The 17,063-nt window shown below is 41.6% G+C and overlaps 1 protein-coding gene across 5 annotated transcripts in view; it reads right to left on the reverse strand.

The window, feature by feature from the left end:
• The window catches only part of RSF1 (remodeling and spacing factor 1), a 165,599-nt gene that overhangs the window by 21,971 nt on the left and 126,565 nt on the right, over positions 1 to 17,063 (reverse strand). For all 5 annotated transcript variants that reach the window (XM_089331464.1, XM_002708674.6, XM_089331447.1 and 2 more), the window contains 4 exons: positions 16,046 to 16,150; positions 13,914 to 13,993; positions 8,475 to 8,529; positions 7,449 to 7,558 (listed from right to left, as the gene is read on the reverse strand). In XM_089331464.1, coding sequence (XP_089187590.1) covers positions 7,449 to 7,558; positions 8,475 to 8,529; positions 13,914 to 13,993; positions 16,046 to 16,150 — 350 coding nt within the window. The remainder of the gene's footprint in view (positions 1 to 7,448; positions 7,559 to 8,474; positions 8,530 to 13,913; positions 13,994 to 16,045; positions 16,151 to 17,063) is intronic.

Genomic DNA, 17,063 nt, shown 5'->3' on the forward strand with positions numbered 1-17,063 from the left:
CCAAAACTATGAGAAATAAAATTATGCTGTTTATAAGTCCCCAGTTCACTGTATTTTGTTATAGTAGCTGCAAACATTAGAGATAATGTCAGGGAAAGTTTTTAAAAGGGCCCGATAGTAAGTATTTTAGGCTTTTCAGAGTGTATAGTCTCTGCTGCAACTACACACTCTGACACTGTAATACAAAAGCAGCTACAGATGGTAGGTAAGTAAATGAATACGGCTGTGTTCCAGTAAAACTTTAAAGATGCTGAAATTTGAATTACATGTAATTTGCATATAATCTTCAGGGAATATTATTCTTTTGACTCTTTTTTTGAACCATTTATAAATGTAAACATTATTCTTAGGGGGAAAACATTTGGCCTAGCAGTTCAGACATCTGTGTCTCATACTGAAATGCTTGGGTTGACTTCTGGCTCCAGTTTCAAGTTCCAATTCCAGCTTCCTACCAATGCAGACCCTAGAGGCCGGCAGGTAGATGACTCAAATAAATGGGCTCCTACCACCCTGTGGGGTTCCTTGACTCAGTAACTTATTCCCCCCAAAATTTTAAAAAGTAATTTATTCCCTAACAAAAAAAGCTTTATCCTTAAGTAATAATGTCTGAAGATAAGCAACAACTTTTCTACATACAATGTTAAAAAACTACTCTATTTTGGGATAAAGTTGCTGCCTGCACTGCCAACATCTCATATGGGTGCTGGTTCATGACCCAGCTGCTCCACTTCCAAGCCAGCTCCCTGCTAATGCAACTGGGAAAGTAGGGGGAAGATGGCCCAAGTCCTTGAGCCCTTGAACCAATGTCAAGACAGGGATGAAGCTCCTGGCTTTGGCCTGGCCCAGCCCTGGCCGTTGCAGCCATTTGTGGAGTAAACGAGTGGATAGAAGACCTCTTACTATCTATCCTAGCAATGACTTTCAGATAAATAAATAAATCTTTAAAACAAACCTACTATATTTCCACCATGGAAAAAAATGTACTTGTTGCATCTTATTAATAAGACTTTCATTTTAAATTCTCTTTTGTAAGCATTCTCTTTGATAAATGCTTTTGTCTGAGGCTTTCTTAGTTTTTCAATTTTATGTAATCAGATTTCAGTCCCATTGTTTGTCTTTGGTGTTAGATGTAAGAACTTGTTCCTACAATTTTTGAAAAACACATAAAGGCTGGCGCTGCGGCTCACTAGGCTAATCCTCCGCCTTCCGGCGCCGGCACACCGGGTTCCAGTCCTGTTCGGGGCGCTGGATTCTGTCCCGGTTGCCCCTCTTCCAGGCCAGCTCTCTGCTGTGGCCCGGGAGTGCAGTGGAGGATGGCCCAGGTACTTGGGCCCTGCACCCTATGGGAGACCAGGAGAAGCACCTGGCTCCTGTCATCGGATCAGCGCGGTGCGCCAGCCGCGGCGGCCATTGGAGGGTGAACCAATGGCATAGGAAGACCTTTCTCTCTGTCATTCTCTCTCTCTCACTGTCCACTCTGCCTGTCCAAAAAAAAAAGAAAAAGAAAAGAAAGAAAAGAAAAACACATAAAGAGGGCCAGCACTGTAGCATAGCAGATTAAGCCATGGCCCATAGTGCCAGCATCCCATATGGGTGTCAGTTCAAGTTTAGGCTGCTCCACTTCCAATCCAGCTCACTGCTAATGCATCTGGGAAAGCAGTAGAAGATGGCCCAAGGAATTGGGCTCCTGCACCCATGTGGGAGACCTGGAAGAAGCTCCTGGCTCCTGGCTTCAGCCTGCCTCAGCCTTGGTTGTTGTGGCCATTTGAGGAATGAACCAGCAGATAGAAGATATCTCTATCACTCTTTCTCTCTGTAACTATGCCTTTAAAATAAATAAAACTTAAAAAAAAAAAAATGATGTGTCTTCCTTATATCTTTTTTGGGAACTAGATAGAGTATGAAGAAATGCATCATATAAAACACTTTATGCTATAAAACGTAATTTACTTACTATAAGTTCCTATATTACTGTTATATAAGTTGAGAGCTGAAAGTAATCATCTGGATTAAGCCATCATCACAGATGAGGAACCAAAACCAATGGGAATGGATCACTCAAAGACACATGGCAAGTAAGTGGTACAGTGAGGACTACTTTCTTAGCCTTCTCATCCTCAATCCAATGTTCCTTCCAGTCCATTGTGAAGTCATCCTCTTGGTTAGAAGCAATAATTATTAAATGATAAATAATTACTAAATGATAGTAGTGAAGAAATTCCAATAAAACAAATCTCTGCTTCTTTTAATTATATCAAGATTGAAAGACAACATATTCAGTTCTGCTAAAGTGCTTGTTTTTTTGTAATTAAATTTGTTCCATTGTGAATGATATACTATAAACAATTCAAGTGTAATGTGTATTTTATATTAGTATGTACACTTTCATTTGGGAGAAACACTAAGTGGATGCAGAAAACTATGGAGCGCAACCAAACTGCACAGGCATTCATATAACATATACTCTTAAAACATTTACCACCTACCTCGTGTATCACATGTTATAAGGTACAGTTATCTGCATTTTACTACCAGACCATAATTTACAAATTGCACACATAAACAAGTCTTTTCTTAAATAGCACATTTGTTGTAGTATTTATTTATTTCTTAATTATTTAACATATGTGAAATGGCATTAGCATTTTTATTGGATTTCTTTTTTTTTTTTTCTGGACAGGCAGAGTTAGACAGTGAGAGAGACAGAGAGAAAGGTCTTCCTTCCGTTGGTTCACCCCCAAAATGGCCGCCACGGCTGGTGCGCTGCACCGATCCAAAGCCAGGAGCCAGGTGCTTCCTCCTGGTCTCCCATGTGGGTGCAGGGCCCAAGCACTTGGGCCATCCTCCACTGCCTTCCTGGGCCACAGCAGAGAGCTGGACTGAAAGAGGAGCAACCGGGACAGAACTGGCACCCCAACCGGGATTAGAACCCAGTGTGCCGGCTCCACAGGCGGAGATTAGCCTAGTGAGCTACAGCGCCAGCCTGGATTTCTTTTTAAATAAATCAAACTGTACATACTGTTGGAACATGTTTTGTCTTAAAATATTTATTTATTTGAGAGCGAGAGCAAGACAGACGAAGAGCAAGAGACAGAAGACGGATACTCAGAGCACACCTATCCTGCTGGTTAGCTCCCTAGATGCAAGCAAAGACTAGGACTGGGCTGAGGACTGAGAACTCAGTCAAGTTTCCCAGGACTGGCTGGAACCCAAATACTTAAGTATACACCGTTGCATCCCAAAGTATGTATTAGCAGTAAGCTGGAGTCTGGAACCGGAGCCAGTGTTGGGAACCAAATGTAGGAACCAAATGTGGGCATCTTAATGATTAGACTACACTCCAGCCGCACCCCCCCCGCCCTTTATCTATCACTGGTGATTTTTTTTTTTTTTTAATTTATTTGACAGAGTTACAGACAGTGAGAGAGAGAGAGAAAGAGAGAGAGAGAGAGCAAGGTCTTCCTTCCGTTGGTCCACACCCAAAATGGCCGCCAGGGCCGGAGCTATGCTGATCTGAAGCCAGGAGCCAGGTGCCTCCTCCTGGTCTCCTATGCGCGTGCAGGGGCCCAAGGACCCAGGTGATCCTCCACTGCCCTCCCGGGCCACAGCAGAGAGCTGGACTGGAAGAGGAGCAGCTGGGACCAGAACCCAGTGCCCATATGGGATGCCAGCACCTCAAGTAGAGGATTAACCAAGTGAGCCATGGCGCTGGCCCCAAATAAATAAATCTTTTAAAAATATATACAGGGCTGGGGCCGCGTATATATTTGTAAAGTCCACTTTGTTTTATTTTTTTTGTTTCCAATTTTTCAAGTTAAAAAACTGTTTTGGTGTTATTCCAAAACAGTTTAGCAGCCAGAAGCCAACAAATGGTCTAAAATAATTAAGACATAATTTATTATTTGGGCAAACAATGTCATTTAATAGCAAGAACACTAGACTATCAACCCATCAGAAGATAAAGTTTTAGTCTAGGCTAAGCTACTAACAGAATGACGATGGACCTATTTCTCTGTCTGGCATTGCTGGTGGCAAGTGGTAAACCAAGTTATATTTATTGATTCTATCACTAGGTGTTCATGGAGCCTTTATGATTTGTCAGCAGCATACTAGATGTTAAGGGACAAAGGATGCATGAAATGGAGTCCCTACCTTTCATGCTAACACTCTAGTAGGGGAGAGACACATTAATCAGATAACTATAATCACAAATATTAACAACTGTTAAGTGCTTTCACGCTGAAGAACTGGTTCCTATGAGAGTGGTTCCAGTGAGAGGATTTGATCTAGGGAAGGTTAACAAGATAAAAATAGAAGGGAAATGATGTGTAAAGGGGCTAAAAGAATGTACTGTGGAAAATGTAAAGTAGAGAAAGGGAAGATGGGATGCAGCTGGAGAGGTCAGTAGGGATGAGCCTAAGCAGTGCCTTTTACAGCTTGTTAAAAGCACATCTCCTGGAGCCGGCGCTGCGGCTCACTAGGCTAATAATCCTCCGCCTGTGGTGCCGGCACACCGGGTTCTAGTCCTGGTTGGGGTGCCGGATTCTGTCCCGGTTGCTCCTCTTCCAGGCTAGCTCTCTGCTGTGGCCAGGGAGGGCAGTGGAGGATGGCCCAAGTGCTTGGGCCCTGCACCCCATGGGAGACCAGGAGGAAGCACCTGGCTCCTGGCTTCAGATCGGCGCAGTGCGCGAGCCACAGCGGCCATTTGGGGGGTGAACCAACGGAAGGAAGACTCTTCTTTCTGTCTCTCTCACTGCCTAACTCTGCCTGTCAAACAAATGAATGCACATATCCTGGGGCCAGCTTGGCACAGCATGTTAAACTTCTGCCCGCAACGCCAGCATTCCAAATGGGTGCCAGTTCCTGTCCTGGCTGCTCCACTTTTGATTCAGCTCTCTGCTAACAACCTGGGAAAAGCAGCTGAAAAGTGCTTGGGCCCCTGCCACCCACGAAGCATACCTAGATGAAGCTCCTGGCTTTAGCCTGCCTTAGCCTTGGCTGTTACAGCCATTTGGAGAGTGAACCAGAGGATGGGAGATCTCTCTCTCTCTCTCACTCACACACACACACACACACACACACACACACACACACACAATCTTCCTATCTCTGTAATTTTGCCTTTCAAATAAATATTTAAAAAATAAAATGAAATAAAGCACAGCTCCTCAACTCAAGAGCTGTAAACATCTGACAAATTCTGACAAGAAAACGATGACATGAGCAGATTTATGTTAAGAAATGATCACACTGTCTACCCTAAAATTCTATGATTCTAGGAATGGAAATTTACCTCGTGGTTAAGACACTCACATCTGGGGACAGCGTTGTGCCACAGCGGGTTAGGCTGAAGCCTGCAATATTGGCATTCCACATGAGAGTAGGTTTGACTCCTTTCTACTCCATTTCTGATCCAGCTCCCTGTTCATGTGCCTGGGAAAGCAGCTGAAGATGGTCTGATTGCTTGGAACCTGCCACTCACATAGGAGACCCAGATGGAGTTCTAGGCTCCTGACTTAAGCCTGGCCCAGCTTCAGCCATCGTGGCTATTTGGGGAGTAAACCAGTGGATGATAGACTTCTCTTGCTCTGTTTCTCCCTTTTTCTCTATAACTCTGCCTTTCAAATAAATAAATAATAATCTTTTTAAAAAAGAAGACCCTCACATCCTGTGTTCAGTATGTGATTCAGCTCCTGACTACAGCTGCCTGCCATTGCAGACTGTGGGAGTAAGCAGTGAGAGCTCAAATAGTTGGGCCCTGGCCATTCAAGTGGGACACCTGGATTGCATTTCTGGCTCCCAGTCTCTGCTCTAACCAGCTCTGGCTGCTGCAGGCACCTGGGAAGTAAACCAGCAGGCAGGTAGCAGCACACTTGCTTGCTTTCACGTGTACTCTCTCCCTCCTTGCCTCACAATAAATAAACAAAAATTGAAAATTTTTAATTCTAGGGGCCGGTGCTGTGGCACAGCAGGTTAAAGCCCTAGCCTGAAGCGCCGGCATCCCATGTGGGCGCCGGTTTGAGTCCCGGCTGCTCCTCTTCTAATCCAGCTCTCTGATGTGGCCTGGGAAAGCAGTAGAAGATGGCCCAAGTCCTTGGGCCCCTGCACCCATGTGGGAGACCCGGAAGAAGCTCCTGGCTTCTGGCTTTGGATCAGCGCAACTCCAGCCATTTCGGCCATTTGGGGAGTGAATCAGCGGATGGGAAGACCTCTCTCTCTCTCTCTCTCCTCCCTCTGTGTAACTCTGACTTTGAAGCAAATAAATAAATCTAGGCCGGCGCCGCGGCTCACTAGGCTAATCCTCCACCTTGCGGCGCCGGCACGCCGGGTTCTAGTCCCGGTCGGGGCGCGGGATTCTGTCCGGTTGCCCCTCTTCCAGGCCAGCTCTCTGCTGTGGCCCGGGAGTGCAGTGGAGGATGGCCCAGGTGCTTGGGCCCTGCAACCCATGGGAAACCAGGAGAAGCACCTGGCTCCTGCCATCGGATCAGCGCGGTGCGCCGGCTGCAGCGCACCTGCCACGGCGGCCATTGGAGGGTGAACCAACGGCAAAGGAAGACCTTTCTCTCTGTCTCTCTCTCTCTCTCACTATCCACTCTGTCAAAAAAAAAATATATATATATATAAAAATAAATAAACAAATAAATCTAAAGAACAATTTTTTTAATTCTAATGGTAAGGGGCAAGAAATGTATGGCCAACATCATTACCCATAGGTTCTGTATCCCTGGGTTCCACATCAACAGAGTCTAATTGGCTAAAGAAAAAAATTATGTCTGAAAACACATACAGATTTTTTCCTTTCTTGAACAGTACAGTATAACAATCACTGACATGGCATTTACATTTCATTGGTATTGTAAGCCATCTAGAAATGACTTAAAGAATGTAGGAGGATGTGTCTAGGTTATATGCAAACACTATACCATTTTTTGGGAAAGATTTATTTTATTATTTATTTGAAAGAGTTAAAGAGAGGTAGAAACAGAGAGGTCTTCCATGTGCTGGCTCACTCCCCAAACAGCCACAATGGCCAGAGCTGAGCCTATCCAAAGCCAGGAGCCAGGGACCTCATCTGGGTCTCTCACTCAGATGCAGGCACCCAAGGACCTGAGCCATTCCCCGCTGCCCTCCCAGATGTATCAGCAGGGAGCTGGAATGGAAGTGGAGCAGCCGGGATCAAACTGGCACCCACATGGGATGCTGGCATGCCTGCTGTGCCACAGCACTGGCCCCACACTATACCATTTTATATATGGATTTGAGTATCTGTGGATTTTGCTATCTGCGGGAGCGCCTATACCGAATTTCCCTGGGACACCAAAGGACAACTGTGTATCCAGTAGCTAATAAGCACCATGATGGGAAAGCATATACCTCTGGGCCATGCTGTCTCATTACAGAAGCATTCTATAGTCCTTAACATGTAGCCTTTTCTACATTTGGCATACCTGTAACTTATACATTTTCGCGTTCTTGTTGATCTCCTTTCCAGTAAGTTAACTTTGGACTTTTTGGAATCTTTTTTCTTTTCTTCTTGATCTTCAGAAAAATCTGGCTCCTTTAAAAATATAGTAAGTAAATAGGTATGACAGAACAAAATTTCTTGGAATTTATAGTCTGGTAGTCTCTATCTAGGTAGCACATGTGAAAACTGGAGAAGTTTGAGATGAACCCCCAAACTTAAAAAACATGGAAATTCTAATACACACATTAGAAAAAAAAATGTTTGTGATAGATAGATGAAATACTTCTGTATTAAAATTCTTGACACTTTTGTGAATTTACAATTATCTGCTTTAAATCAAGATGAAATTCTTCCTTAGATAGAATTTTCAAATCAATAATTAAATCTGACACAGAAGATATTACGCTTGCTGAATGAATAAAATGACTTTTAAAAAGGGGTACAGGATGCTTAAGGCAATTAACTGACAGGTAAGGCTAGTATTTAATTAAGTCTGAATGAAACTACTTATGACATGGAAGAAATTTCTTCTCCAATGAAAAATCATGTTACAAGTACTTTCAATCATGAGACCCTTAATTATCATTAGACTAACAGATGTGAAACAAACCCAACTTTAAAAATACAAATTGAAAATTTTAGCAATCCCAAAGAATTAAAAATCAAATCTTGAACTATTCTTCAGTGATGTTATATAAATAGCAATTCAAAAACCCAAAACTAAATTATCCAGTTTAGGGTAAAAACAAGGGAACATATATTCCAAAGAGATCAGCTATAAATTTACAGTCCATAAATGAGATCATTTTGGGAGGGCTGAGATTTATTGGCATATATATACTTTCAATTAAGAGGGTGATTTTTCTAAGGCTTTAAATTTCTATTTTAATAAAATAATAATTTTATTGTATTAATATTCTTTTAAGTACTCACATTATATAATGTAGGTTAAATTTTAGAATAATTATTGCAGTATCCCATTTAAAAATACTACAAATCAAGAACTTACCTGTGGAGGAATGATGTTTTCAATACTGATACCAACATACACCAAACGTTCTTTCCTTTAAGTAAAAAACAAGCAGAAAATGAGATGTGTTAACACAAAATTGTTACAAAAATACTACTAATGCAGAGAAGACTAAAATATAATTTCATGGTAAGAGCAGAGCCTAATTCACAGACATGTCAGCTGCTACCCATATGCAGCAGGCACATTTCCACACAATATGAAAACTACACCTTTAGAAGAGACTTATACTGGTGAAATAAAACCTGTCCCTGAAATGGACAAGGAAACATCATGAAGAGTCTTCCTGTGACTCAGCGGTGTTGTGGTCAGATGGAAATACCTTTAATTAAACAAAATTCTGACAAGTCAGTATAAGTAAAACTGAACTGAAATGCTAACTGCTCTTTCCCCTCTCACTTGTAATGTTTCTTACACAAGGAAATTAATATATTCTGTTGGCTAGATCCTTCAGAGTGTCACTTTTGCTGTCCTATGAAGTCTTGGCCCTGTACACAGGTATTTCACAGAGACAGGTCATGAAGCTATTTAACAAAAACTTCCATGTATGAAAATGATAAAATGATTTTCATCAAAATTCAATAAAAGTATTACATAATTAATGAATCAATAACTAAGAGAGGCAAGAACAATATTAACTGAAATAAACAGGGAATACTTTAGAAGACTTCTTGGCTTGAGTTATATGTTGTTAAAAACGTTTGGCAGGACGGTGCCGTGGCTCACTTGGCTAATCCTCCGCCTACGGCGCTGGCACTCCGGGTTCTAGTCCTAGTCAGGGTACCAGATTCTGTCCTGGTTGCTCCTCTTCCAGTCCAGCTCTCTGCTGTGGCCCGGGAAGGCAGTGGAGGATGGCCCAAGTGCTCGGGCCCTGCACCCACATAGGAGACCGGGGGGGGAGGGGGAAGAGGGGGGGCACCTGGCTCCTGGCTCCGGATCAGTGCAGTGCACCGGCCGTGGTGGCCATTTGGGGGGTGAACCAATGGAAGGAAGACCTTTCTCTCTCTCTCTCTCTCTCACTGTCTAACTCTGCCTGTCAAAAACAAAAACAAAAACGTTCGGCATACATCTGTCCTTACAATAGTCCCATTTATGAGATACCCTTTTCCTCCTCTATACCTCAAAAATCTCTACTTTCGCTTCGTCACTGTTCTTCTCAACTCAACTAAAAAGACATTTGTTTACATTAGTTCAGAAATTATGTCAGCTTGGGACTCCATAAGTAAATAAGATACGGTTACTGCCTCACAATTATTTAACAACTGACTCTAGACTTGTGAACAGTTGTAACTGAAACATGAAAAATGTACAGATTAATTTTGTCTAAAGAGTTGAGAAATTTGGGAAGGTTTTAAACAGATAGTAGCATTTGAACAGGATCTTAAAGGTAGATACAATTTCTTGTCTAGTCCTAGGGAAAGGTAACCTTCTGTCCCATCTTACTACGGAGTTCAAGGATCGTCTTTGGCCCAAACCTTATCAGTACCAACAACCACACTCCTTCCAAAATTTTAAGTTCAGGCTATTCTCTGACTTCTACTCGACTTAGAAGTTCACTTGTCAGCTCACTCCCTATAATGTATTGATTTCAATTCTTTGACTCCAGCAAGACATCTACCAGTGACTCTACCCTCCTTTAACACTGTCCATCACTCCCTTCACATCCTTACTCTCCCCCTTACCTGGCTTAGACTCCATGGTCCATCATTATAAATACTCCTTTGCATACACTTTCAAACTCCTTGTCTCTTTCTCTCCTTCCCTCTGTTATATTACCTGGAAAATTCCAACCCTGATTAAATCCAACTCTCTGCTAACAAAGCACTAGTAATAGTACTCTGGACTTACAGAGCTTTGAATTCCCAGCTAATTTCTGGCACCAGATCCACTGAGTAGACTTCAAAAACATCAGATTTCACAGAGCAACTCCCTGGCCATGGACGCTTGCCGGCTACTAAACTAAGTGCTCACTGATACACTCTTCTTTCCCATCAAACTGTAAAGCCCTCTAAAGTAGCAACCACACTGGAGGAGACAACTTCAAAAAGATGTGGAAAATGAAATTTAAAGATAAATTTGTTATGCAAAAAATTTTGAAATCCTTGCATATGAGGGGTCTTCAAAAAGTTAACCTTGAAAAAAATGATGCATGCATTTCAGAAATTTGTTTGCAGTTCTCAATATAATCCTTATGTTAAAAACATAATCTAGCATTAAGGAGGTACCCAATAAATGTTTAAATGTTGAATAAATGCAATAAGGGAAAACAATGGCAACAAGGAAAATATGTTCTTGTACTATGACATATGGAGTAAATAAGGCCTTACACTATTAGGATGAGAGGCAGACAAGTGATTTCACAAATTAAAAAAAAAAAGAAAAAAGAATGAAAATGCCTATTGGGGCCGGCACAATGGTGAAGCAGGTAAGCGGCTGCCACCTGCAGTGCCTGCATCTCATATGGGCATCGGTTCAAGTCCCAATCCAGCTCTCCACTGTGGCCTGGGAAAGCAGTAGAAGATGGCCCAAGTCCTTGGGCCTCTGCACCCAGATGGGAGACCTGGAAGAAGCTCCTGGCTCCTAGCTTCAGATTGGCACAGCTCCAGCTATTGAGGCCGATTGGGGAGTGAACCAGTGGATGGAAGATCTCTCTCTCTGCCTCTCCTCCTCTCTCTGTGTAACTTTCAAATAAATAAATAAATCTTAAAAAAAAAAAAAAGAAAATGCCTATTTAGAAATATAGATGACTTCATTTAGAATTTAGACTATTCAGGTATTCTTGGAGCTATACATAACAAAAACCTTGTTAACCACATTATTAGTGAGAATCTGCAAACAGCAGCAACAATTCATTAACTACTGGCTTTGTGCTATTCTGGTCTTAATGTTACAATGACTTCATTCTCCTTTTTATGACCCAGTCTCACTTAGAACTCAGTGTATGATCTAAAGACATAATCACAGATGTCCTCCTAAAGGATGACATTTAAGTAAAGAGAATTAAAAACAGGAGAAAAAAGCAAAGCAACTTGTAAATAAGGGAAAATAACCAATATTAACCACAACCAGCATTTTCCACTAACCTTTTCCATGTATAGATGGTATAAACACAATAGAGCTCCAAAGAACAAGCACATATAACCTGAACATTAGACAAAATTCTTTTTTTGCATAAAAATTTTATTTATTTATTTGAAAGGTAAAGAGAAACAGAGAATGAGCTCTCATCTGCTGGTTCACCCCCAAAGGCCCACAATGGCTGAGACTGGGTGGCTTACAACAGGAGCTAGGAAGCCAATCCAAGTCTCTTATCTGGGAGGTAGGAACCCAATTGTTGAAACCATCACCACTGCCTCCCAGGGTCCATATTAACAAAGATTCAGGAGCCAGAGCTGAGAATGGAACCACATCAGGATGTGAGTGTCTCAACTGGTGTCTTAACTGCTGGCTAACTGCCTGCCTCCTGAATTTCTAGTAGTTCATATTCTTGACTCTTAAAACATATATTCTCTCTCAAGCTCCTACTAGATGAGTCTGTTAACTATTTTCATTGATGAATCAGATCAGCTTTAAAACTGTTTAGTTGTCAGAAGGACAGGTAGATTTGACAAAGACCAAGGAAATGGAAAATCTAAATATTTATGATTTCATTTGAAGTACATTTAGTTAGAGCTTTCCCACTGTCAAAACTCCGCATATCCAAATAGTTCTAATAATTGTATATAGGATTATTTTTGAAAATATCTTTAGAAGATATTGCAAATACTTTAAACCCAGTTATCTGTCAAAAGCAACCCAGGATTGCTAAATGCAAAAATATTTAGACAACTGATTTAAGAAAAAAAAAAGTCAACTTTACTGATTAGCCTGGCTTTAAGTTAAATACATCGATTATGTGATAGATAGCTCAAACAAAATAGTAAAAAACAAAACCGAACCCAACTCATCCTACATTCTGGAGGCTGCAGTCATTTTTAAGGTTCACCTTTGCACAGGGTAAACTGAGTAGAAGCAGACCCTGAACCAAAGAATTAAAGAAGTGTAGCAAGTGAAAGTAATAAGGCCAATTAGGAAACACTGCTTACAATTTCCCATACAATTAAGTCCTACATATTAATCCCCTAATCGTTACCATCTTATTGTCACAAAGCCTGCACTTGTTAAGGCCTCCTAGATTACTGCAACATTCCCAACTCTAATTGCTTCTTCTTACTGTTATTGGAACATTTTTTTCTGATATAAAGACCTGATTATGCATAGCAATACTCCGATGTCTCCTTCACAGCTTGCAGGCAATAACTCAAATACCCTAGCCAGGTTTGTAAGCTATTCACAATCTGGACTCACTCTGCTTTTGAAGTGGTACATCTCCTACCAGTCTCCTCCTCTGCTACACTTTGCTGTTGCTCACATTTGCTGGGAAGGCCCTTTCTTTTCATTTGCACCTGAATAACCCTCACTCCTATGAGAACCCAAAAGCTCCTATACAATGTTCTTACATGGCTGTGAATCTGCCTTGATTTTTCTATTTTATTTTATCATTGATTCATGTGTCTGTATTCCATGGTAGAGTGCTGAGTATCATGTAAGCAAGAACTCTTACATTTTTTCCAATTTGATACAAAGTAGGCGCAAATGAATGTTTAAAAATAGACTCATTATAGTAAGGCACATAATAAACACAAACTTACTATCCCGATACTGAACCAACTTCTGAGGATAAGGCTTACATGCAGTCTGACTTTCTCCTAGGAGCCTTCTCAACTGCTTTAGACCACACTGCTGTGGCATATTGAAGAGGGAGGCATCTCTTACAGTTAGCAGGATATAAGCCAGCCTTAAACTACTCTATTTCATCAGTGTTAATTCTACCCACCCAAAGAAATGATTATTGGGTAACCAAACCATAGATCAGTTCTCATAGTTTTCTTGTATTTACTACAGCACTTAGGTGGAAGTCTCTATGATAACACGTGCCAATATTAATTCACAGCAGGGGATGGCAAAGTTTTCTGTAAAGGACAGATAAAAAATAATGCAGCCTTGGCAGGTCATGGGGTCTCCTCCTAACACCCAACTCTGTTGCTGTAAGGCAAAAGCAAACACAGATAGCACAGAAACAAAAGGGACAGAGCTGTGTTCCAGTAAAAAGTCATTTTATGGGGTAGTGAAACTGGAACATACTATGGCATACATGGCATATGACTTTCATGTGCCATGAAATAGGTATCTAATGTTTATTTTTTTCCAACCCTTGAGAAACATACAAACCATTCTTAGTATAAAAAACAAGTAGGCAAAGTTTGCCAAGAGGCTGGTTTTTCTGATCCCTGCTTTAAATGGGTGCATTCACCTATATTGCAAGATGACTCTGCTGACGTCTTTCCAAATAAAACGTTAACACACATTCTGAAATACCTTCGTTCAGCACGCTCCTTCTTCTTTAAGGCAACATCCAGATCTTGCAGCTGTTCCTCTAATTTTTCACATAGTAGTTTCTGAAGGAGCAAAATATGTGTGTCATTTTTAATACATTTCCATGATCATCTATCATGTACACATTAAGCTCATGAGTACCATGCTGAACAGTTAGTAAACAATGAAACTTTCCCTGGGTTTAATAAAGAGGTGCTTTGGGTTGGCATTGTGGCACAGCAGGTAGAACCGCCACCTGCAGCGCCGGCATCCCATATGAGTGCCGGTTTGAGTCCTGGCGGCTCCACTTCTGATCCAGCTCTCTGCTATGGCCTGGGAAAGCAGAAGATGGCCCAAGTCTTTGGACCCCTGCACCTGCATGGGAGACGCAGAAGTTGTTCCTGGCTCCTGGCTTCAGATCGCTGCAGCTCCGGCCGTCGTGACCATTTAGGGAGTGAACTAGAGGATAGAAGACCTCTCTCTCTGTCTTTTAAATAAATAAATCTTTGAAAAACAAATGAGCAGGTGTTTCAACTGCCATTGAACAAAGATGAGCACAGTATTTTTGAAATAAAGCATGCATCAGAGAAGCTTATAGCTTTGCCAAAACACAGAAAAACCATATTCTTAAGGCTATACTAATGGCAGTAACCAATGCTGAAAATAGCATGTGGTTCAACAGTATATATAACAGTGACTATAATTTTTTTAAATTTAAAAAACATTAAGGGTGAAGCTTATATATACATAAAATATAGTAGCACTAGTCACTATTTTTAAGGAGTGAGGATGGAAAATAATGTATAAAAAAAAGCCACATGGTTATTTGGTTCAAATAGAGTTGACAAATGTTAACTAACAGTACTCTGCTAAGTCGCAGATGTCTCTTTCACTGAGAAATGTATAAAATCTCTACTTTTTATGTAGTTTTAAAAATTTTATTATTCTTTACCTTTTATTTATTTGAAAGCAGAGAGACAGAGAAAGGGAGTTAGAGACAGAGATCTCCCATCTGCTGTTTGAATCCTCAAATGTCTATAACACTGGAGGCTGGACCAGTACAAAGACAGAAGCTGGGAACTCAATCTGGGTCTCCCTCATGGGTGGCAGGGACTCAATACTTGAGCCATCACCTACATCTCCCAGTGTCAGCATTGGCAGGAAGCATGGATCAGAAGCAGAACAAGGACTCAGATCCAGGCACTGCAATCCAGGATGTACGAGTTCCAAACAGCACTGACCACTGTGCCAAATGTCTGCCCCTCATAGTTTTTAAAAACAGAATGAGACTGGGCTGGCAAGACAGTGGACACGGTAGTACAGAAAATATCCTGTCCCTTAGCTTCCAGAAGAAATTCACCTGAATCAAGATAAAAGAGAAAGACAATCCATGTTTCTGCTAACCCTGAAAATGTCTAAAACAACTACTGACAAAAAGTAGGGAGAAATGAAAATGGAGGATGAAACAAAGTAAAAAACAAAAGGAAGAAGCTAATTTCTTTCTTTGTATATATCTAAATTTGGTCTTCTTTGTGCTTGTAACAATCAAGAAATAAAGATATTTTTATGGGGCTGGCGCCACGGCTCAATAGGCTAATCCTCCGCCTTGCAGCGCCAGCACACCGGGTTCTAGTCCCGGTCGGGGCACCGAATTCTGTCCCGGTTGCCCCTCTTCCAGGCCAGCTCTCTGCTGTGGCCAGGGAGTGCAGTGGAGGATGGCCCAAGTGCTTGGGCCCTGCACCCCATGGGAGACCAGGATAAGTACCTGGCTCCCGCCTTCGGATCAGCGCGGTGCGACGGCCGCAGCGGCCATTGGAGGGTGAACCAACGGCAAAAGAAGACCTTTCTGTCTCTCTCTCTCTCTCACTGTCCACTTTGCCTGTCAAAAAAAAAAAAAAAAAAAAAAAGATATTTTTATGAATATAGAAGGCTTTTGAGAATTGATTTAGGAAAAAAAAAAAAAAAACAAATGGAAGACCTAAAAGATGTTTATAAAAGGTAAAAACCTAAAAAAGTGGTAGACATTTTTTAAAAGTTCCTTTGAAGAGTCAAGTTGTTTAGTGATGATTACAAGGTCTCATTATTTTGAATGCAAAACCAAGTACTGGAAAAACAGAGGTGAGCGGGAGGCATACATGTTGGCAAGGGGGGCAGAACCATTCTCCATCAGGGATGATCATCAGGGGTGGGCGGAGGCAAGCGGTGTGGTAGCCACTGTCACAGGAGTCACACAGAAGAATCTGAAACAAACCACAATAAAGTCAACCTAACTCTATGACTAAAATTCAGTGATTCTTATTAAGAGAAAAACATTTCAATATTTCTTAGTACTCTACTGCAAAGTTAATGAATAAAAAAGTGCTGATAATAACAGATCTGATGTCAATTTTAAAAAAATATATAAAAACAAAATTCTTAAAAACTAAGAAACCATTTTTTTCTTAGTTTTATTTATTTGTTTTTGTTTACTTGAAAGGCAGAGCAACAGAGAGAGAAAAAGAGACATCTTCCTTCCACTACTTTACTTGCCCACAACAGCCAGGGCTGAGCAAGGATGGAGACAGGGGTTAGTAATTAAATCCAGGGCTGGCGCTGTTGCATACTGGGTAAAGCTGCCAGCTGCAGTACAAGTATCCATATCATATGGGCGCCGGTTTGTGTCCCGGCTGCTCCACTTCTGATCCAGCTCTCTGCTATGGCCTGGGAAAGCAGTAGAGGATGGCCCAAGTCCTTGGGCCGTTGCACCGCATGGGAGACCCAGAAGAAGCTCCTGGCTTCAGATCGGCGCAGCTCTGGCCACAGCAGCCTTCTGGGAAGTGAACCAGTAGGTGGAAGACCTCTCCTCTCTCCCTCTCTCTCTCTGCCTCTCTGTAACTCTTTCAAATTAAATAAATAAATCTTATTTCCTTAAAAGAATTAAATCCAGGTCTCCCATATGGGTGGCAGGGACCCAAGTACTTGAAGGTTCACATGCTGCAGCCTCCCAGGGTCGGCATTTGCAGGAAGCTGGACTGGAAGCGCAGGCTGATGGATATGGGATGCAGGTACCCAAGAGGCACCTGCTTTCTAAGAAAATGTTAAGCTATAAAATCAAATGAAAAATAATGAGAACCTTTCTAAATTAAGAGTTAGGATAATTTTATAGTGAGCCGT

Source organism: Oryctolagus cuniculus, chromosome 1, assembly GCF_051225735.1.
Source record: "Oryctolagus cuniculus isolate XC-2025 breed Fujian yellow rabbit chromosome 1, ASM5122573v1, whole genome shotgun sequence".
Taxonomy (NCBI): domain Eukaryota; kingdom Metazoa; phylum Chordata; class Mammalia; order Lagomorpha; family Leporidae; genus Oryctolagus; species Oryctolagus cuniculus.